The sequence below is a fragment of the Idiotropiscis lumnitzeri genome, chromosome 16 (genome assembly GCF_059441095.1).
Source record: "Idiotropiscis lumnitzeri isolate Australia: NSW breed Sydney's pygmy pipehorse chromosome 16, RoL_Ilum_1.0, whole genome shotgun sequence".
Classification (NCBI taxonomy): domain Eukaryota; kingdom Metazoa; phylum Chordata; class Actinopteri; order Syngnathiformes; family Syngnathidae; genus Idiotropiscis; species Idiotropiscis lumnitzeri.
The window spans coordinates 7,038,450-7,062,157 of record NC_142406.1 but is presented as its reverse complement, the minus strand read 5'-3'; the positions used below and the strand labels follow the sequence as shown (position 1 = coordinate 7,062,157).

Sequence of the window (23,708 nt, the reverse complement as noted above, 5' to 3'; positions counted from 1 at the left end):
GACACTCAAAGATTAAGATGGCAGGCATGATCACGGTGGCTGTTCGTTACGGGACAAAGACTCTTCCCTCATTCACCTTTCAAGTGTCTCGACAGGGGGCCAATCTCATGGGTTGGGATTTGTTTAGCGAGCTGGGTTTTGCCATCTTGGACAGTGTGGGAGGGACCATCCTTTCTGTCATCTCATCATGGCGCCAGAACTGGCCAGATCTGTTCAGCGGCGTGGGCTGCCTCACCGCTTTCAACCATCAGCCTCTCCTCAGACCTGGGGTGCGCCCGGTCATTCAGCCCCTGCGCCGACTGCCCCTCGCCCTGCGTGACCAAGTAACTGCCGAGCTGCAGAAACTCTCCGATGCAGGCATTATCGAGCGCATTGATGCCTCTCCCTGGATCTCAAACGTGGTGGTGGCGAAGAGGAAGTCTGGGGGGCTGCGTCCGTGTGTTGACCTCAGACCGCTGCCCGTTACCCACGGTGGAGGAGTTAGCAGCACAGTTCTACAACTCGTCCGTCTTCACAAAGCTGGATCTCCGCCAAGGCTACCTGCAGGTCCCTTTACACCCAGACAGCCGCAACCTGACAGCTTTTGTAACACATGATGGGGTGTTCCGCTACACGAGGATGCCCTTCGGCCTCAGCTCAGCCCCGAGCTGTTTTCAAAAAATTATGTCAACGATTTTCGCAGGCATCCCGGGCGTGGTGGTCTTCTTGGATGACATTGTGGTCCATGGGGTGACACCAGCCATCCATGACGGGCGACTGGCGAGGGTGTTGGATGTCCTCAGCAGTCACGGCCTCACTCTGAACGAAGATAAGTGCACGTTTGCAGCCCCTGTCATCGAGTTTGTTGGGTTCCGGTTGTGGAGGCCGTCCTGCGCCTGTCAGAGCCGTCGTGTCCAGCTCAACTGTCGTCTTTTCTGGGGATGACGGCGTACTACTTGCGTTTCCTTCCCCGGTACTCTGAGACTACATCGCCGCTGCGCGAGCTCCTGAAAAAGGACGCTGTCTGGCAGTGGACCCCGGCCTGCTCCGCTGCTGTCCGCCAACTCAAGACCCAGCTCACCTCACCACCGGTGCTGGCATTCTTTGACCTGGAGAGTCCGACGTTTGTCACATGCGATGCGTCTAACACAGCAGTCGGGCGGTGCTCTCCCAGATCCAAAGGGGCACGGAGCGCCCGGTGGCGTTCGCTTCTAGGTCACTAAACACGGCCGAAGAAAAGTACTCAGTGGGCGAGCGCGAAGCGTCTGGGCATGTGAGCGATGGCATATGTACTTATACAGACGCCATTTCACTCTGAGAACCGACCACCAGGCTCTCACTGCCCTGCTCGCCACATCGGGATCGGGTCGCAAGCCGCTGAGGATCTACCGCTGGTCAGAGAGGCTCCAGCCATACGACTTCACCACTCTGTTCACTCCTGGCAAGGAAAACGTCGTGGCGGACCTGCTCTCTCGCACCAACCCTATCCCAGCACTCGATACCCCAAAGCTCGACCCAAGGTCTGACTCAAGCCGAGACGCGATGGAGTCCGAACTCATTCTCATGCTCCACGCCCACTCCAGTCCTCTGTCTCCTTGGAGAACCTACAAATAGCGTCAGAGAAGGACCCTGCACTCTCCCAGCTCCGTACTTACATCCGGAAAGGGTGGCCCGCGAATGTCCCGGAGCAGTTGGCACCCTTTCACAGGGTCCGGGATGAGTTGACCTGTTGGAACGGCGTCTGCGTGGCTCGGGGGCTGCGCACAGTCATTCCCAGTGACCTCAGGCTACGTGTTCTGGCCATGGCTTACGAAGGCCATCTGGGGATTGTCAAGGTGAAATGCCGCTGCAGGGACCTGGTGTGGTGGCCTGGCATAGACCGTGATATAGAAACAATGGTGAAGGACTGCACAGCCTGCCTGGTTAGTTCCCCAGCGTTCCTGATGATAGGCCGGGAACTACAGCTTCCTCTGAACCGGCTCCGGGCCCCAACGGTCACCACACCAGGGGCGACACCCGGCCACAGCACCAGAGTCACGGAGATGCAGCGTCAGATGAAACGGTGGTTCGACAGGAGTCGGAGGGTGAAAACACCTGCACTCACAACGGGGGACTGGGTCCGGATTCGCCGGCCTAACCGAGACCACAAACTACTCACATTCTGGTCTGCACCGATGCAGATCGCCATCCAACTCGGGCCAGCCACTTTCAAGCTCACTGATGGATCACGGTGGCATGCTAGTCGTCTTCGGAAGGTGGCACCGCCCTCAAACGCCGACGCAGGTTTGGAGGACACAGCATCCATGTTTGAGGACTGTACCTTCCCTGATGAACAGCTGCAGGATGCAGCAGGCCACCCACCTGAACAGCTGCAGGCTTGACCTGGCCCAGAGGCCCGCCCAACTCGTGTGCGGATGAAGCCGAGGCATTTGAGAGACTATGTTTTAGATTAATTTCCGGTTCGAGTATCGCCGGTTGGTGACACTATATTACAAGTGTTATGACGGTAACCAGCATTGACTTCATCCAGTTCATGTAAGTTTGATTCTTTTGTTACATACGCTCCTCAGTGATTCTTTCAAAAGGGGGTAAATGTTATGTACGGGCATACGTGGGGACAGCCCTGTGAAAAGGGTTGGGGAGAGTGGACCCCGGAAGTGGGCGGGAGTTGTGACGTTGCGGTGTTGTGGTCCGCAGACGTGAATAAACGAGTTGATCATCACGTCGTAGTCCGGGAGTTATTCTGACATAACACGCTCCACTATAGCTAGATGAGCTATATCTTTAGCTATGTGCTAGGCTATCGCGTCCACCTCTGAGACGTTCTCTCGTGTGGTGTCGCCTCCGTTATGGGCTGTTGTCACTTGTCCAACCTTGCTTCTCACTTTGAACTTTCAGCACAGCGAGGTTGTGTTGTGGGTGGTGAAAAAGAAAAGGTTGGACGCGCTGTTTTGGGTGGTTACAACGCCCTTTGTAGTTCGTGTTCTTTTGCTCAAACATTGTCTTTATGGAACCCAAAACATTTCCAAACGACAGATGTCGAATTTCTTTTCGGGACAAGCGCAACAGGAACAACTTCAACTAACGTTACTTCGTCTTTGTCACGATCCGTCTGTTTGTTGTTGCAGCTGAGTGGGCGTTTCCTCCGGCGCTCGTTCCCGTTCGCTCGTCACCTGGCCGGGAGAGACGCTCCCACGATCCGCACAGCTGCATCGCATCATCGCCCTTGATTACGGGCTACTTAAGCCACCGTCGCGGACCAGTCCACGTCGGATTATTATCCTGCCTATCCTGCCTTACTCATGCTCATGATCTACGTACTTATTCCTTGCCCTGATTACTCCGTGTATAGTTATTGCACATTTGTGTTTTGTACCTTGCTCCAGCTATTCTTCGGCTCGCTTTTTGTTCTCGTTTGTGGTTTGGGTTCATCCTTATCCTCTGGTGGTAAGCTGTTTTCCGTTCATCGATTTCCTTGCGTTGCAAGCGTTTTTTGTTATTGTTTTCCTGGTGTGGGGTGTCCGCCAGCGTTTTCCGTTCTTGCCGACCTTTGACGGTTGTAATTATGGATATACTCTAGATTTTCAAATTCCTTACTAAATATATGATTATAGTGATTGATTGATTGTGTCATAGACGGTCACAATAAACGCTCTTCAATTCCACCATCTTTTCGTGTCAGCGTTTTTAGAGTCCAGCCGAAGCTGGAAGGCGACGGTGACAGTCTTCAGCCGTGTCATCCGCTTCTGGATTTGAATTGCCAGCTATGACGCGTCGTCTGTTTTCTTCGTTGTTCAGCTGAGTGGAGTCACGTGACTACAGCCGCTGTAGTCGTTTTAAAGGGGCATGAACATAGCCGCAGACAGAAAATACTTCTTTTTTTTTTTTTTTTAAACATCGAGTTTACCGACATGGACAAAATTATGTCGGTCATTGTATTACATTTCGCTAATGGTAAATTTTCGGTTTATCGCCCAGCCCTAATATTAATGTCTTTGTGTGCAGTGTATACGTAATCTTATCATTGGGGACATAGTCTTGTTTATCATTTGTTCCAGTCACTGCAAAAGAAAAACAGGCTCAAAGCATTACGTTCCCACCACCATGCTTCAGGTAAGGCGTTCTCAAGTGAGGAGCAGTATTGCGTTTGTGCCTGACATACCTTTATGGAATATGGCCAAAAGGTTCAGCCATGGATTCATCAGCCCATAACACATTTCCCATGTGTTAGGGAATTTTTTTACTGCGGTCGGGCCGGGGTGTAGGAGCAGATTGTGTGTGTGAGAATAATGTTGCACAGTTTATTGCTTGGTTTTTGGTTAATTGATGAGCAATTTTTTTTAGGTAGGAATTTTCCCTTGCATCGTGGGTGTTCTAAGGAAGGAAACAGCTTTTTTCATGAGTGCAACTTTTGGCAATTTTCACAGATATAGGTTAAATCTAAAACCAGGGCTGCTTCATTAAAAATTGTAGGTGGTGCAACTGAGCCATTTTGTAAATATTACACAATTAAATAATAAAAATAAAAAGAGAAATAAAATAAAAATAAAAAATGTTAAAATGATTCGGCCAAGCTTGATGTATCAGCAAATTTTCATGTGATTTCATGCATGTTTGGCGAACTGCGCACTGCCACAGCACAGCGTTCCATGAAAGCTCACAAATTTCATGTTTTAACACCATTAAGTAGTGATGGGAAAATGAAGCTTCAAGATGTTTCATGAACCAGTTGTTGTATTTTTGACTCCACTAGATGGTACTGTTGGTTTAAATAAAGGATTTAAAAAATGGCAAATCACTGTGCTTTCAGCCCAATGTTGAACAGAGAGCGCCAATTACATGAGTCCAAAATCCTACAACTGGTTCATGAAGCAGATTTGAAGCTTCATTTACTCATCACTACCGTTAAGCTCTATATACTCTGCGATGAAATTGTATTTAATTTCTTAGATAGTTTCAGGACTTTAATATCACCAAACGTGTTAAATTTGGACATTCCGTATCAACTTATAGTAGCTTTAATTGTCATGGTGAATAATCGGATTTTGCAGCACCCTTTGCTGAAAAGTCACAAAATTCTGCGTAGTGCATAATCAATGTTTTGTCTGACATATGTCTGACAAATTTTCAGTTGGATTTGTTCAAACGGCTCTGTGCAGGACACTAAAAAGTAAACAAAATACATTTTATTCGCCGTTAGGTGGCGTTATATATAACAGAATACTATCATCTAATAATCTACCAGGTATTCTTTTATCTGAAACACGGCTAGGTACAGATTCTCCTGTTACTCTTACTGAGGCTTGCTCACCAAATTGTAACTTTTTATTTTCTACCAGGGGTGGTAAAAGAGGAGGCGGAACTGCATCAATTTTTAAAACTACACTTATCCCAAAGGAGAAATATTTTAACACCAAGCCTTGGTTTTTAGCAGTCCTTCTATTCTCTGTGTCCCTACAGACCTCCCCATCAAGTCATTATCATCCATCCATCCATTTTCTGTTCCGCTTCTCCTCACTAGGGTCACGGGGGTTGCTGGAGCCTATCCCAGCTATCTTCGGGCAGTAGGCGGGGGACACCCTGAACTGGTTGCCAACCAATTGCAGGGCACACAGAGACGAAAAACCATCCGCACTCACACTCACAGTCATACCTAGGGGCAATTTAGAGTGTCCAATTAACCTACCATGCATATTCTTTGGAATGTGGGAGGAAACCGGAGTACCCGGAAGAAACCCACGCAGGCACGAGTAGAAGATGTAAACTCCACACAGGATGGCCGGTGCCGGGATTGAACCCACGACCGATGCTGTCTCTCACTTTGCGGCCATCGTGCTAACCAGTCGGGCCACCGTGCCGCCAAGTCATCATCAATTTTACATTTCACTGATAACAGAATTTTAACTGTTGATTTTAACGTGCACGTAGACGACATCTCTGACCCACTGTCCAGAGAACTGCATGCATACTTTTATTTCCCGTCATTTAGATTATTGTAATGCCCTGCTCTCTGGTCTTCCCGAAAAGAGTATTTCCAGTTTACGATTACTCCAGAATTCAGCCACACGGGTTCTGAGGAAACCAGAGGGCTAAAGTGAAGCCCTTTCTTTCCTATAGCAGAGTAGAGGAGTAATGTGTTTCACATCAAAACTAGATTACTGGATTGCACTTTACTTTGGAGTCAGCCAGTCCTTCCTCAAGCGCCTCCAACAGGTGCAAAATGCTGCCGCTTGCCTTTTTAACTGGAGCTCGGAAGATGGAACATTTCACCCCAATCTTGGCCTCTCTTCACTGCCTACCAGTGCACTTTAGAGTTCACTTTAAGATACTTCTGTTCATCTTCAAAGCTTTAAATGGCCTAGCCCCAGCGTACTTCTCTGAGCTCCTCCACCCCTACGTACCTGCCCGCTGCCTCAGGCCTGTGGACCAAATGCTGCTGCAGGTGCCGAGGACTAGGTGGCGCCTCAGGGGGGTTCGTGCCTTTTCTGTTGCTGGTCCTAACCTATCGAATGAGCTCCCATTAAATGTTAGGCAAGCCCCCTCTCTATCCACTTTTAAAACTCGTTTGAAAACACATTTTTAGGCTTTAGCTTTCGACTCACCACGAGACTTTCGCTGTTCTGCTGTTCTTCTGGTAGCTTTTGTAAATGTGTTTCTGTGTTTCAATTTGAGCTCTAATTTCCCGCTAATTTATATTTCACCATATGGATAGCGCTTAGATACAGCTCCAGCTGTTGTGAAATGCACTATAGAAATAAAGTTGTATTGTATTGTATTTTATAAAAATCGCTGCATTGGCCCCCGTGTGTTTCAGGAATGATTGAAAGGTGCTTTTATTCATTTTGAAATGTCTTAACTGTCTTGGGCTACCTAATTAATCTCACCTGCTTTGATCATATCAACCTTTGCGGGTCCTGATGTCCTTTGGCCTTTTAATTATTCCAAGGGTGAGAACTAGAACACACACTGAGGCTGCGTTCAGCCATTCTGGTCCTGCCAGAGAACAGGTCCACAGAGACTGCTGATATTTCTAATAGGAGGCTCAAGACACACCTTTTTAATTTGATGGATTTTAAATGATTTGTTTTTAGTCTTTTCAATCGTCAACTAATCTTATTGTGTTTTAGTTATTCATTTTTTTATTGTTTTGTTTTTAGCGTGGTTGTTATTTATTTTATTTTGCTTATTCTGCTTTTTTGAATATATTTTAGCTCCAGTGTATCCTCGTGGGAGCTCCTTAGGCCCTGCGGACCGGGGGCCTCTGCACCATGTGTAAGGTCGACCCCGGTCAATCTGGAACGAGAGTCTCTGTGATGGTGCCGCTCTCTATGGCCGTGGGCTGTCATTCCTCTCAGCGTAGATGAGCTCACCATGGGTACCCTGTCCTCATGTGGTTTCTCGTGCCTCGCGTGCTTGTGAATATATGTTAGTGTGTATTGTAGGTGCGAGGTGGGGTCTTCTTTTTATGTTGTAGTTTGGATGTTTTTGTTGCACAGCACTTTGAGTTGCATTTTTAAAAGTGCTATACAAATAAAATGTGATTGATTAGATTGATTGATTGGTTTCATGCTTTATGTTGAAAAAAATATTAAACTAAAATTTTTATGCCCCGCCCCATCATATATTATTTTGAAAACTCCCTTTTTTTTCCTTGTTGTTCTTAGATGTCTAAAGTCGATACAGCCGATACAACCGGAATGATTCTTCAGAACAAGGGTGCTAAAGTATCACCTTAATAAAAATTTGACATTCAAAAATTCATAGGTTACATCCTGTTCAAATTAGAATATGGCTGCAATGTTTGTTTGTTTTTTTTGTTGTTTTTTTTTTGGACGTCTCGGATGATTCACATGCCTGCCAATTTTCGTAGGCCTTGGGCCACCATACCAGGATAGGATTTTGTTTTTCCACCGTCCATAACGCAGCCATTTTGTATTCATCTTTTAGGACAACTTTGAAATATCTGAATTTTCACCAAGCCAAATAAATTTGGTGAGTTTTTGTGTATGTTTAAGTCCCCAAAAATGCAATTCGCTACTCGGGCCTCAATAATAACAATTTTAATGAAAGCAATAGGGTTTTTGCAGTGTTCGCTGATGGGCTCTAATAATAATAAAAATAATAATAATAATAATAATAATAATAATAGTCACTGATGGTGTAGTGGTACACTCGCTCGAATTGTGTGCGGACAGCGTGGGTTCAGTTCCCACTCAGTGACGGTGTCTATGTCTGCCCTGTGACTGGCTGGCGACCAGTTCAAGGTGTAGTGTGCCTTTCGCCCGTAGTCAGCTGGGATAGGCTCCAGCACCCTCCCGCGACCCTGTACAGGATAAGCGGTGTGGATAATGACATAATAATAATAATAATAATAATAATAATAATAATAATAATAATAATAATAATAATAATAATAATAATAATAATAATAATAATAATAATAATAATAATAATAATAATAATAATAATAATAATAATAATAATAATAATAATAATAATAATAATAATAATAATAATAATAATAATAATAATAATAATAATAATAATAATAATAATAATAATAATAATAATAGGGCGGCATGGTGGCCGACTGGTTAGCACGATGGCCTCACAGTGAGAGACAGTATCGGGCGTGGGTTCAAGCCCGGCTCCGGCCATCCTGTGTGGAGATTGCATGTTCTCCCCGTGCCTGCGTGGGTTTCCTCCGGGTAATCCGGTTTCCTCCCACATTCCAAAAACATGCATGGCAGGTCGATTGAACACTCTAAATTGCCCCTAGGTATGAGTGTGAGTGCGGATGGTTGTTTGTCTCTGTGTGCCCTGCGATTGGCTGGCAACCAGTTCAGGGTGTCCCCCGCCTACTGCTCGAAGATAGCTGGGATAGGCTCCAGCACCCCCGCGACCCTAGTGAGGAGAAGCGGTACGGAAAATGGATGGATGGATGGATAATAATAATAATAATGATAATTTCTACAAAAACAAGCAGGGGTCACTACTCGGCCCCTTTCCATAGATACAACAGGGACTTTGCAGCAGTCGCTGCTTGGTCCCTAATCATTTCTACAAAACAATAGTGACTTCTACTAAGCCAATAGGAAGCTTGCAGTTGCTATTTAGGTTATAATTTAAAAAAATAATAAACAATGTTCTTGTGGACTGTGAATTAAACAATACATTTCAAATGAAGCCATCAATGAATAATAGCAAGGAAAACAAGCATTCAAACGACAACCACACACTGTACTAATGGGCCACGTCAAATTATGTGGTTGGCTTGATTCAGCCCATGAGCCTTGTGTTTGACGTATGTGACTGTGTGTTGAGTTAATATCGAACTAAAATGTAATAATGAAGATATAAAAACAACTAATGTAAGAGCTGATTTATTAATTGTATTTTTATTTTTGTAAAATTGCTTCATTTTCCCATGAGGGAGTTTCTGAGGGGTAACCATCCATCCATCCTCTAGACCATTTTTCATTTTCATTTTCAGGGTCACAGGGTACTCTATCCCCGCTGACTTTGCGCCAAAGGTGGAATACCCACTGGACTGGTTGTTAGTCAGTTGCAAGGCACGCATAGAGATAGAGAACCAATTACATTGTGCCAATGTGCCATCAATAACTAGTGGCATTAGGATATCACAATAACATGCAGGGTCATCACTTTTCAGGAGACCAAAAAAAGGGTTTGTTCAGCCATTCAAAGCTTCGACAAAGAAAGCAAGGAGGACCTACACATGAGGTTTCGGCCCATTGCTAATGACGTTGCATTGGAAGGAGAACGGGGCTGTCGTTGGTTTTTGAACATTACGTGAGTGCAGGAAATTTTGAATTTGATATATTGTCACTTAGATGATGTTAGAATACTTGGAATGTTTGTACACTTCCTGCCATGCGCTTTGTTTCCAATTGCATTCTGGTCTTGAGTATTTACAAGTGAGTATTTACCATAGGTGCAATGCGAAAGGTCTTAATCTGTGACATCGTCACAGTCTGTGGCACATCAAGGATTTGTGGAGTGTGAGATTAGGGCTCTACGTCGTCATAAATCTCTACGTCCCAATTCAGATGTGTGGTGGCGGGTGGCCAGTTGCTTTTTGTGGTCTGTGGACATTTGGGCATACATACCTTTAGCTTCTTAGGTTCGCTCTTCTTTTGGCTGGTAGGTTGTAATTTTTCCATATCTTAATTTTTTTTATTAGATTTTTTTTTAAGAATTAAGATGATTCATTTGTGTTTTTTATATGTCTCTGCTATGGATTTCTAGGATGAATTACTGCATACCAGACATTTATGAGATGGCTCACTCTGTGGTTGGGGAATACCCAATCCAGGGTGGTGGAGAACACTGCCTGTACACAGGTGAAGGACCAGGGTATGGACACTGTGAGCCGCAACCTCTTCATCATCCGCCGTGCCTGGAGCAGGTTTGGCCATTGAGCCAGCACTATAATTGTTTGTATAGTGGTGTACCTTCCGGTTTAAAGAGTGACTTCTGTCACATGGAGATCCCGCTCAATAATTTTCATCATCACCCTGAGTATTCTACTGAGATTAAATCAGACCTCTCACATGTACAGTGGATGCAAGGACCACACAAGAAAGGTATGATACCTGGATAGTGATCGCTGGTATATGGGGTGATGAGAAATGCTTCACGTAAAAGTGTTGCTTATATTGTCATTTTCTGTTTATTTCTTCTGCCTCATCAAATATTTTTTATGTTATTAATTAGGGATGACTCTTTGATCATTGAATCAATGATGTCTGGGATTTCCGATTTAAATCCCAGCATAAATCCAAGTCCTGGCGCGATGCAGCAGGATTCCTTATTGATTGGATTATTATTGATTGGATGGAGACGCAACAGAAGGCTCATGCAAGATAATCATGCACGTTCCATTTTGTAGTTCAAGTAGAATTGATCCTGGACCCCGAAGCAAAGTCCTCGAACCCTGTTGTATTGTTTCTCCTGTCTTGCAGTGTCGCTACTTTGTATATACCATATCGGATGTGAATTTGAGTAGTTCAATGACTTCGCAGACTCCGTGTGGCTTTGTGTAACGCTGGCGTCGAGCGGAATCTTTGTACCTCCAAAATCGTCACTTTTCAGGACGCCTCGATTTTATTTTTTTTTTCAAAATAAATAATAATGATAACAAGTGTAGATTGACCGACTATAGATTTGTGGGAAAAAAATTACATTTATCAAATTGTGACAAAGGAGGTTTCATCCCGATGTCAGCGATATGTGTTGAAATCATACAACAGATGAATTTCAATAATTCTGCAAATACTTGTATAGGTAGACAGGCGGGTGTACTGACAGACACAGTAGATATACTGTACAGACAGATTCAGCAAATCATGGGTCTCCAAGTCTGGTTCTCGGGAGCCCCTATCCAGCCTGTTTTACATGCTCCAACCAACTTAATTTAAACTTTAAAATAAGCAAGCTTTGCACAAGCCTGTTAATCATCCCTCATTTGAATCAGCTGTGTTGGGTCGACGGGAAACCTCAAAAGCTTGAAGACCGGACTTGGTTGCATGGATGTTAATGCTACTACCCTTTCCTGACACTTCAGATTTACTGTATTTTATAACCTGCTCTAATTACATAATTCTTTTTTTCCCCAATTTAAAATGTGAGAATGTGTTCGTGCTCCCCAGAGCCGTGCCGTCCTCCAGAGCCCTTTGAGGAATCAGTATCTTTAACCGTTAAGTCATGACAGAATTTTGTTGCCGTATCGGTGTAGAGCTCTTGTGACAAACAGGTGCAAAATTGCTGCTTTCAGCCCAGACTTTTATCCTTGGGGTGGGAAGGGTGCCCACGGGGTGGCCGAGTCCATCTCAAAAATTACAATTTTAGCGTGCCATCTCTAATTTCCCCAAATTTTGACCAATTGTAACCATTCGAATATCAATCTGTTCAGCTCATTCGTATTACATTTTTCTTTTTTTTTTTAAAGTAAAACCCGAAATTAAAAATTTGGGGGTTTTAACCTCTAATTTTTACATTTTTGACAGATTCTAATTGTTCCAACTTTAAACTGTTCAGATCAATCCCATGTATTTTATTTATTCAATTTATTTATTTCCAAATGAAAGCTAAAATCTTTCATTTGGGAATTTATTGTTCAAGGTTATTTTTTTAGAACAATTCAAACCATTTGAAATTTTAAGTGTTCAGTTAACCCCTACTCTAATTTCGTTTTTCAAAACTTCATACGAAAAGCGCAAAATAATTTTTTTCACTTTGTCTACATTTTTTCGAGCAATTGTTCCATTTTTTTAACTGCTCAGCATCTCCCGTTTGCAATTTTTTTAAATTTCAACATATTTCCTTTTTTTTCTTTTTTTTTACCAGTTTGGAATGACGGGTTACAAATGTATGTGAATGGTGGTACCATGTGTTCTATAATATTTATTATTAAAACCATCAATGTTAAAAACATGTTAAATGTTTTTACAATATTTAACATTTCTAGATCATTTACAGCACTAAGGAACTAAGGATAGTATGGAAATTATTCTTAACACAATTATTTAGTTTATACTTATTTATTGGATCTATGACAACTTGAATAAAATAATTATTTAATTCATCAGTTATATCTGTTATTCTAGCAATAACAATATTTTTTATCAAGTATAAAATATTCATTCGGAATATAGTTTTTTTTTTAATTGTTATCTATTATACAATGTAATATTCTCCATATTTCCTGTACGTTATTCGTATTCTCTTCTAATAGTGCATTCCCACTTGTTTGTCCTTGTAATATATTAATATATACAAGTTATATATATATATATATATTTATATATATATATATATGAAGGGAAAAGGGGAAAGAAATTTAAGAAATAAACTTGCAGTACTTCCGGTTTATTTATTATTCGAGGATGACAATATTTTATTTGGAAAACTAATCTACGTTACATCAGACTCTTGACGCATGTCAAGATACTTATTGTCTCGGTCACATTATGCTAATATAATATATGCTAATATAATAATATTAATCCCACAAGCTCACAAATGAGAACGACCAAGGACAAAGCCCGCTCTGCACAATTTGCGACGATCAAGTCTACAGTTGACGGTTCACAAAAGTTAGGGACTTGTATGAACCGCGGCGGAAAAAAGGTTGAATGACCTATAGTATGTAAAGTAAACAACAAAAATCATTTTCTTCTCCTCCAGGGTACATACCAAGTTACCTGGACAAAGATGAGCTCTGTGTTGTGTGTGGGGACAAAGCTACGGGCTATCATTATCGCTGCATTACCTGTGAAGGCTGTAAGGTAACCAACAAGTCTCTGAATTGATTGTAGAAACAAATGGAAGAATCTCAGCACATATGTGGCGCCATCTGCTGTCTAGGGCTTTTTCAGGCGGACAATTCAGAAAGATCTCTGGCAAACCTATATTTGCAAGTATGAGAAAAAATGTGCCATCGACAAAGTGACCAGAAACCAGTGCCAGGATTGTCGCTTCAAGAAATGTATTGCAGTCGGAATGGCTACAGACTGTAAGTCAAGACATATATTTGGAATTAAATTGACCAAAAGCACTTCTCTGCAACAGGAAGCAGTTATGACATCTAAGATTTGCACACTTTCCAGCTACAGTGAATGCACTGAAATTTTGTCATTTTTATCCATCCCCACCCCCAAATCCTGCCACTGCCCTTCCAAACCCACAAGTGGTGTTGGATGAGAGCAAGCGACTCGCCAAGCGCAAATTGATTGAAGAAAACCGGGAGCGTCGCCGCAAGGAGGAATTACAAAAAACAGTCTTGGATCATCACGGGCCCACCGAGGACGAGTGGGACCTCATTCGCATGATTACTGAGGCTCATATGGCCACAAATGCTCAAGGAAATTATTGGAAGCAGAAGCGGAAACTCTTGGTGAGAGAGTCTCCTCATCTGCAGTTCTCAACAGCTTCCATCACCATGGAGGACTGAAAGTGCCAAAATTAAATCAATAAATACACCATGAAATGTTTAGATAAAATTGTCCTAAATTAAATGTTTTATTTGTTGATTAAATATGGAATTAAAAAAATGTGTAATCAATTAAATTAAAAATTTGTCATTCATGAAACACTGCAATGCGGGGGGACCATGAAATAGTTAATTAAACACAGAAAAAAAATCATTAAATACAGATATAATTAATTAAATACAGAAATAACATTACAGACTTTGTTTTTTTACAAATTAGCATTGGTAATTTGTTAAATTAATGACACATTTATTTATTTAATTCCCTATTTAATTAATAAATTCAACACTTAATTAATGACACTTTTATTTAAATATTTAATGGTGCATTTATCATATTTATCAAATACCATATATAACGAATGAATTAAACAATTAATTAATTAATGACAATTTCAGTTAAACATTTCATGGTGCATTTATTCCTCCTTAGATCACAGCCCCTTCCTCATCTGTATTTTCTTCTTCTGTGAAAATAAATTTAAAAAAAATACACGTGGTAACTACATAGCATGTAATATTAACTTTTCTCTTCGTTCTTGAAATTACCTAGAAAATTGTAGAGAAAATAGACCCTCCACAAAATGTGCGGATAGGTACCAAGCCTGACCAGGAATAGCAGGGGTCACCCAAATAAAAATGTTATCACCTACATTTAGCTTAAACAATAAATATACCCCAAACTATGATTCCCAAAATTTTGGGATGAGGCTCAAAAGATTTAGAAAAGAAACAAAAATGTTTTTTTTAAACGAAAAAAAAGGAACAAACCGAAACCTCAACGTATTTTATAAAACTAACCAACCCTAAATATAAATTATAGCAAAAATGTCCTTTGTTTTTGTCCTTGCAAATCAAATCAATCAGCTTTTGTGGTTCCTTTTTAAATGTACTGTGTCATTTTGAGGACTAGATGCCTGGACTTTACGGCAGTAGTCTGACATGCCGTAAACAGCAGCTACTGTGTTACTAGGGCAACGCCCACATTCATGCTCTGTTGCGGTTAATGTTGCAGTGTGCTATTTAAATCGTTTACTGATAACCTTAAATACTTATGCGGACATTGGATTACTTTACCTACTGTATTTATTTCCGCATTGCTGTTCATCCCTGCAGAAGAAGGACGGTCAAACGTCTTTCCAGAATTGTAGGTTACTTTACAATACTTGGTGACCTTTTTTTTATCTTGCACTTGACAAATACGCCATATATTCAAAAAAGTAAAACTAATACTAATATTAATAAAACCTAAACAAAAATCCAGCGTTATAGAAAAAATAAAAGCTAATAAAACCCCACAAAAAATGCTCTGAAAACCTATTTAAAATAAATTAAATTAAAAAAAAACCCTAGTGAGGAAAAGGATAAACGAATGAATGAATAAAAAACCGAACAAATGAATGTAATTAAACTATTTAAGTTTCAATTAGTGTTCCTGTCTTTAACAAAAGCATAATCATCTCTCTGAATTGCAATTTTCTCTCACTACTGTAGTTGTGCGTGTTGACCTGTTTGATAAGGTGGTTCTTGTCCTGTTTTCTACCACAAAAACACATTTTCAAATACTGTCTTGACCTATTTGCCATCTTCGTCAGTTTTGCATTTTTTTTCTTAGCTGGCTTGTTCCACTCTCTAGATATAAACTTCACAATGCCTGTTGATTATCCAACAGGTCGAGGAAACAATGCTTCTTAATGAAATAACGTGTAATTTATTCGATACCTCTGACCAGAGCGCGGCGAGGATGAAGGAAACTAAGGTATGACTTAACACTCAGTATGTAGACCTTTTAATGGAGTAATTGGAGCCCTTTTGCGCCCCAAATGTTTATGTGGCCCTTTTTTGATTCATGTTCCCACAACAGCCAAGGTCCTTGAAACAGAATAAATACCGCACAAGTAACTACAGTACACATACAATGCGACTAGAAAAACAGCCAAACCCGATGATTTTGTTGAACCAACATGACATTTAATATTTAAAGTATCATTAAAAAAAGTTACATTATTTTCCCTGGACTGAAAAAATATTCCGGTTCTGTTACTTCGGTTGGCTTCTTATGAAGCATAAAGCAAGTTCTGTACTGAAGTTCTCAAGCTTACCTGTTACATCAAACGCTATGGAATATACGATGGACATACTAAACACGCCAGGAAAAATATATAATTACGAATGATAACTGGTAAAATGTAGCATGACACATACTGTATTTTTATTGGTGGTGAATTCATGACTGATTGGCTGGTGGCTTCGGGTTGTACGACTCTTGCCAAAAGTAAGATGGTGTAGATTTTTGCTTTTCCGCAACCCAAATGAGGATCAGCAGTATCCAAATTGATGAATCAATATTATTTGAAGTGAACAGTTAATGAGTTGAAACTTAAACCGCACTAGAATGGAATGCTGGAATAAACAAGACAGTCACATTAGGTTGATATGGTATTTTTCTGACTTACTTTTAACTATTCGGGAGTGCCGTGTTTCCCTGGAATTTTAATTCCGCTGATTGTGTTCCATTGTTTCTGTTACAATCCACTAAAATTCCTTTGCTGTCTTTTCAGCCTGCTAGTATCGGTCATTCATCCACGGTAAATACCTGTGAAGGAAATAAAGTGGATTTAGAGGCATTCAGGCAATTTCCAAAAATTATCACCCCTGCCATAACACGAGTGGTGGACTTCGCCAAAAAGCTGCCAATGTTTTGTGAGGTACGTGAAGCCACCAATTCAATAACATTTTATGAGTCCAAAAAAATGATTAATGTCAATAATGTAATGGCAAATTATTGCTTCTCTGTATGTGCTCTGTGAGTGACTGGGGACGACGAGTAAGATTTACCCCACCTTTTGCCTGAGGTCAGCAGGGGCCGTTATTGCATCAGTTTGATTGGAAAACTTGAAAAAAAAATAAATAAAAAGATACACACACTTACATTACTTTATTGATTCATTTGCTTTAAAGAATAATGTATGGTTACTTTACAGATTATTTGATTTCCAAGCAAGTAAATAAGTTAGCAGAGATGGACACTCTACCCTATTTCGGCGGTTCATCCTCCGTCCACGGTATCGGCGCCCAACCATCATTATCCCTCCGTCCTTATTCATGAAATTATCATCCTGCGTCCCCGTCAGTTCTCGTCCGGGCATGACGAGAGGCTAATGACGGTTTCATAATTCATAAACATTATGTGAATGTGGGATGAATTTTTTCATTTTTGCCTGTTTATGGAACACAATACTAGCCCCCTTAAAAGCTTCTAGATTTGTGGTGTTTTTTTTTGTTGTAATATTACATGTCTAATTTGTGTTGGACATGCAAGAGGTTTTGCAAAGTAAATAGTTTGAGTCAGGAGACCAGGGGTCCTTATAGGTCCTAGTCTGAAAATGCCTTCAGTGAAACTGGCGTGGTCATGTCGCGTCTCGTCTGTTGCAGGTGAGCGGTAATTAATTACTAAAGGAATTTGTGTAGATTGATTTATTTTATTTATTTATTTTTTTTACTGTCTCTACATTATTAAATAAGGTATTATCCACATTTTTAACACCAGGAGATGCTTTCTACCTCCAAAACAACGCCAAGCTTTGGTTACTGAGGGTACCGGAACCAGTCTCAGACTCTTATTGTCATTGTTGTCACACAAGGCGAATTCACAGATGACCTCGGAATTGGGACACATTGTAGAGGAGGCAGTATTGATTGCACTTTATCTCTGCGCAAATTAAACACAACTTAAGATGGCTCTCAATTGCTTCTTCAATTGCTTCTACAGCCAGGGTATCGCTTCCGCTCGTTCACTCTCAGGTGAACTCTCAGTTCAAGGACCAGTACACGCAACAGCTCTACAAGATTTCATTCTGCTCCAAGTGCAAATATTTGAAATCTATACATACGGCACATGACGGCGTTAGATAAATCGGACGGACGAAAACCCACTTCCGACCTTGCTTAGACCGTTCTTTTTTAAAAACTTCTCATCCTCTGTGCTACGTCCCAAATATGGGCATTCATCTGGGAAGGCCGGACGGGCTGTTTCGCCCCTGGACGAAATGCCCTTCTCTGTTAATGAATATTGTCAAGTTATAGAAAAGTAACCAATTACAGCTCCAGCTGTTATGAAATGCACAATATAAATAAAGTTGTATTGTATTGAATTTTTTGCTTTTTAAAAGCAAAAAGAAACTATTTGTTTTAGGGACTGCGCACTAGAACTACTTCAAGATCATTTCTCTGTTCTTGTTAACAGCTGCCATGTGAAGACCAGGTCATCTTGCTGAGAGGCTGCTGTATGGAAGTCATGTCATTGCGTGCTGCTGTCCGCTATGATCCAGAGAGTGAGACCCTAACACTTAATGGAGAGATGGCAGTCACACGGGGCCAACTTAAGAATGGAGGCCTGGGTGTAGTGTCGGATGCCATTTTTGACCTTGGTGTCTCACTGTCCTCCTTTAACTTGGATGACTCTGAGGTGGCGCTTTTACAAGCAGTTATTCTGCTTTCATCTGGTAAGTGCAATACAAATATGATGAGTAATATTTGCATTCAAAATTTCAAACATTTATTAGAACTAAAGCTAAATGTATTTATCTACTTCATATTTAATATAAAAAGTGTATTAAAGTTGTATATGTATGATTAATTATAATTTTTTATATAATGTCAGAGGAAGTTCATTCTTCACTCTGATTATGTTGGTTTTCAAAGGTGCTGTGTTTCAAGGGCACCTCAACTGTATTCAGGATGCCAACCAGCATATCTTTAAACACTAATTGCAAATATTATTCTGCTCTGGTTGCTTTAGAAGACCTTTTGCCTCTGAGAAAGCTTCATCTGTTCATGCAACAAGGCGAGTTAGGACAGCACTAGTCTGAGACACGACTATTTATGTATAAAGTGTACAGTAAGTAGCATGGTCACAAGTCGAACAGTATCATTCTTTTGGAATACATTCCCTCTCCCAAACGCGGGTCACTGGTGTCCCCCTCTGGAGCCAGGCCTGGAGGTGGGGCTGGTTGACGAGCACCTGCTGGCTAGGCCTGCACCCATGGGTCGCCCTTCCCATGGGCTCAACACCTGTGGGAGGGGCCAAAGGGGTCAGGTGCCTTGTGAGCTGGACGGCGGCAAGAAGCAGGGACCTTGGCTCTCCTATCACCGGCTACAGAAATTAGCTCTTGGGACATGGAATGTCACCTCCTGGGAAGAAGCCCGAGTTGGTGTGTGAGGCAGAGAAGTTCAGACGAGATATAGTCTGGCTCTCGTCCACACACAACTTGGGCGCCTGTACCAACCCTCTTGAGAAAGGTTTGACACTCTTCCATTCTGGAGTTGCCCAAGGTGAGAGGTGCTGAGCAGGTGTGGGTATACTGATTGCCCCCCGGCTTGGCGCCTGTACATTGGAAGTGGAACATGTTTCGTGCCTCCTTTGTTGAGGCATCGAAGCTGTGAACGTATGGTTGGTGCCTGTCATGGCGGCAACCCCCAAAACCATTGGTGGACACCGGTGATAAGGGATGCTGTCAGGCTGAAGAAAGAGTCCTATCGGGCCTTTTTGGCCTGTGAGACTCCAGAGGCAGCTGACAGGTACCGTCTGGCCAAGCGGAATGCAGCTTTGGCTGTTGCTGATGGTTAGACTCGGACGTGGGAGGAGTTTGGTGAGGCATGGAAAACATCTTACAGACGGCTTTGAGGTAATTCATTATAGTCAAGATGGAGTGCTGCTTATCTTGTTTGACACAACTTAACAACATTGTGTGGACATCTGGGACACTGCCTCTGGATTGGCAGACTGGGGTGGTGGGACAGGAGGGTTTGTTCCAATTCTGGAGGAATCACACTCCTCAGCCTCCCTGGTAAAGTCTACTCAGGGGTGCTGGAGAGGAGGGTCCGTCGGGAGGTCGAATCTCAGATTCAGGAGTAGTGTGGTTTTCATCCCGGCCGGGGAATAGTGGACCAGCTCTACACTCTTGGCAGGGTCCTTAAGGGTGAATGGGAGTTCAACCAACCAGTCTACATGTATTTTGGGGACTAGTAGAAGGCATTCGACCGTGTCCCTCAGGGTGTTCCGTGGTGTGTGCTTCGGAAGTATGGGTTACTGAGCCCTCTAAAACGTCTCTGTCACGTTTCCCCCTCTGTATAATGGACAGGCATTAGGAGTGTTTCCTTACACTTAGATACGTTTATACTGTGTATATTTGCATGCTTTTTATGAATGTCTGCTGCTAATGTTAGACATTAACAGCTACATTACGCCGCCGACTCTGTGTGATCTATATCTTTGCTGCTGTAACACCTCAAATTTCCCCATTGTGGGACTAATAAAGGACATCTTTATCTTTATCTTTATCTTTAGCTCCGATGTAAGAGTTTGGTCCTCATTGCCGGCTGTAAGTCGAATTCGTTTCCAGTGAGGTTTGGACTCCACCAAGGCTGCCCTTTGTCACCGTCTGCGTTAATAACTTTTATAGACAGAATTTTTAGGCGCAGCCACGAGGAGGTCCGGTTTGGTGGCCTCAGTATTACATCTCTGCTTTTTGCAGATGATGTGGAACTGTTGGCTTCTTCAAGCCGTGATCTCCAACTCTCACTGGAGCAGGATGTAGATCAGCATCTCCAAATCTGAGACCATGGCCCTCAGTTAGAAAAGGGTGGAGTGCCCTCTTGAGGTCGGGATGAGATCCTGCCCCAAGTGGAGGAGTTCAAGTATCTTGGGGTCTTGTTCATTGGGGTCTGTTGTGAGATCGACTGGCGTATCAGTGCAGAGTCTGCTGTGATGCGGACCCTGTATCGGTCTGTCGTGGTAAAGAAGGAGCTGAGCCAAAATGCGAAGCTCTCGATTTTACCGTTGATTTACATTCCTACCATCACCTATGGTCACGAGCTATGGGTCGTGACCGAAAGAACAGGATTTCGTTTTCAAGGGGCCAAAATGACTTTCCTCCGCAGGGTGTCTGGTCTGGGCTCTCCCTTACAGATATGGTGAGAAACTCGGTCATCCGAGAAGGACTCAGAGTCGAGCCGCTACTTTTCTGTGTTGAGAGGAGCCAGATGAGGTGGCTCTGATTGGATGCCTCCAAGACGCTGGTGAGGCATTCCAGGCATGTCCCACCAGTAGGAGGCCCCGAGGCTGACTCAGGACATGCTGGAGAGACTTGGGATCCTTCCAGAAGAGCTGGAAGACGTGGCTGGGGAGAGGGAAGCTTTGGCTTCCTGCTGAAGTTGCTGCCTCCAAAACCCGACCCCATGTACGTGACAAATAATGGATGGATTGATGTTTAATCCCTGATTTCTTTTATCAGATCGCCCAGGCCTGAGTAGCGTGGAGCGGATTGAGCGCTGCCAAGAGGAATTCCTGCTGGCCTTTGAGCATTACATCAACTACCGCAAACATAATGTACCTCATTTCTGGCCGAAGCTGCTTATGAAGGTGTCAGACCTCCGAATGATCGGTGCCTGCCATGCAAGCCGATTCCTTCACATGAAAGTGGAGTGTCCAACTGAGTTATTCCCTCCTCTGTTCCTGGAGGTATTTGAGGACTGAGTAGAGGATTTTGATGGGAACAAATGTATGTGTGTGCGTGTGTGTGTGTGTGTGTGTTTATTTACTGCATGTGTGAGTACTTGAATGCTTGTAATAGATGAGATATAAAATGTGTCATGTAATGCACTATTGCGTGTCACTTTATTTTGTAGCTTATGAGTAGTACTGTGATCAGTTATTTGTATTGGAATCACTGCTTTCTGTGTGAATAGCATTCTTGTTTATTGTTTTGTTTACTTGGTATTGTTTACTTTTTGTTATTGCTGGGGATTTCATCTTAATCTCTGATTTTACCATTAATCCTGTTTGTCTTGCTGATTGAACAGTAGAATAAATTATTTTTTAAGCATCTGTTTATTGATTAAAACACATGTAAACACCATTCTTTTATGAGTTCAGCTCACTTGCCAATGACTGTTAACAAGTCTTTATTGTAAGCACCCTTCACACAGTGACTTAACTTTACTGAATGAGTTAACATGGCACAATTCTGGAAAGACGTTTGACCGTTCTCCTTCTGCAGGGGTGAACAGCAATGCGGAAATAAATACAGTAGGTAAAGTAATCCAATGTCCGCACAAGTATTTAAGGTTATCAGAAAATGATTTAAACAGTACAGTGCAACATTACGGAGCCCCTTAGGGGACATGGAAGAGAAAAAAAAAATAATTTGCGTTCCCTCGCAAAATCTTTGCGTTCCCTTGCAAAGTTGTTTTTTTTTTCGAGTGAATGTTTATTTATTTATTTTTTTAATGCGCGTTTATGTACTTCCGGGTCAGGTTGACTACCCTTGCCTCGAATGCGCTGCTGTTCAAGAGACGACAGTACGTTGGAGGCGGCACTAATCATGGAGGAGGGCTTGGAACTGTCTTTCTCTTATTTGAAAACCGTTCTTAATATCCAGAACTGATTTTATTTCTTTGTATTTCAAGACAATTTCAAAGTAAAATTCAATTAAACTCGCCCACGGGTGAACACACTCCATCTTTGCTGCGTTTGTTTACACGGAAGATGACCCGGAAGTACATAAACGCGCATTAAAAAAAATAAACATTCACTCGAGAAAAAAAAAAAAAAACAACAACTTTGCATTGCGAGGGAACGCAAACTTTGCGAGGGAATGCAATCTTTGCAAGGGAACGCAAAGATTTTGCGAGGGAACGCAAAGTTTTTTTTTCTCTTCCGTGTCCCCTAAGGGGCTCCGTACAACATTAACGGTACCACCAAAACATCCCAACAAAGCATGAATGCGGGCGTTGCCCTAGTAACACAGTAGCTGCTGTTTATGGCATGTCAGACTACTGTCGTAAAGTCTAGGGCACATAGTACTCATATGACGCAGTACATTTAAAAATGAACCGCAAAAGCTGACAAGGACAAAAACAAAGGACAGTTTTACTATAATTTATAGTTCGTTTTGCTTAGTTTTATAAAATATGATGAGGTTTGAGTTTGTTCCTTTTTTTCGTTTAAAAAAGATTTTTTGTTTCTTTTCTAAATCTCGTGAGCCTCTCCCCAATTTTAAGCAAATTGTAGGTGATAACACTTCTATTTGGGTGACACCTGCTATTCCCGGTCAGGCTTGATCCCAATCCTATCCTTTCAAGAAGGGTAACACGCGGCAAAGTTAACATCACATGCTATATAGTTACCACGTATATTTTTTATTTATTTTTTTAATTTTCACAGAAGAAGGAAAAGCAGATGTGGCAGTTACGTCGCCTACAGTCGAAAAATCCTCATCCAAATAAATGTACGTCTCCTCATTCCCATTTCAGTCTCTGTAAATATCCCGACTGATGGTTTTATTCCATGCGATCTCGAGATCAGCAAAGAAGCGCAGTGTCCTCTCAGCATACGTCTATGGACCGCAGCTCGCTTGCACAGTTCCTCATTCTCATATAAATCAGCCATGGAGAGGTTAATCCTTTTTGCCATGTTGAAGTAGTCAAAGGTCGGGATGTCCACATGAATTTTGGTGCCAAATGATCACCGTTTTTGGACGTTATAAGCTATGAAAGTGCAATGATTTCCAATGAAGAGTTTGTAATCAGTCCCTTCGATGAGGACTTTGTTACACTGCACACTAATAGATCTTGAAAGAATTCTCCCCACCTACAGATAAAATGTGCCCCATCCCGCTATATACAGTTGCTGTGTCAAAATTCACAGGCTGGG

The 23,708-nt window shown here is 42.1% G+C and overlaps 1 protein-coding gene across 2 annotated transcripts in view; it reads left to right on the top strand.

The window, feature by feature from the left end:
* Positions 1-21,791, top strand: part of LOC148321100 (thyroid hormone receptor beta-like) — a 29,168-nt gene extending 7,377 nt beyond the window's left edge. Inside the window, exons 2-10 of one of the 2 annotated variants that reach the window (XM_088318765.1) lie at positions 7,191-7,354; positions 10,249-10,586; positions 13,189-13,289; positions 13,369-13,516; positions 13,692-13,897; positions 15,666-15,752; positions 16,555-16,701; positions 18,240-18,498; positions 21,289-21,791. In XM_088318765.1, the coding sequence (XP_088174891.1) occupies positions 10,250-10,586; positions 13,189-13,289; positions 13,369-13,516; positions 13,692-13,897; positions 15,666-15,752; positions 16,555-16,701; positions 18,240-18,498; positions 21,289-21,530 (1,527 nt within the window). In that variant the 5' untranslated portion in view covers positions 7,191-7,354; position 10,249 and the 3' untranslated portion in view covers positions 21,531-21,791. Of the gene's footprint in view, positions 1-7,190; positions 7,355-9,752; positions 10,587-13,188; positions 13,290-13,368; positions 13,517-13,691; positions 13,898-15,665; positions 15,753-16,554; positions 16,702-18,239; positions 18,499-21,288 lie in introns of those variants that run through there. The other variant, XM_088318764.1, reaches the window with a different exon arrangement.
* Positions 21,792-23,708: the final 1,917 nt, after the last annotated feature.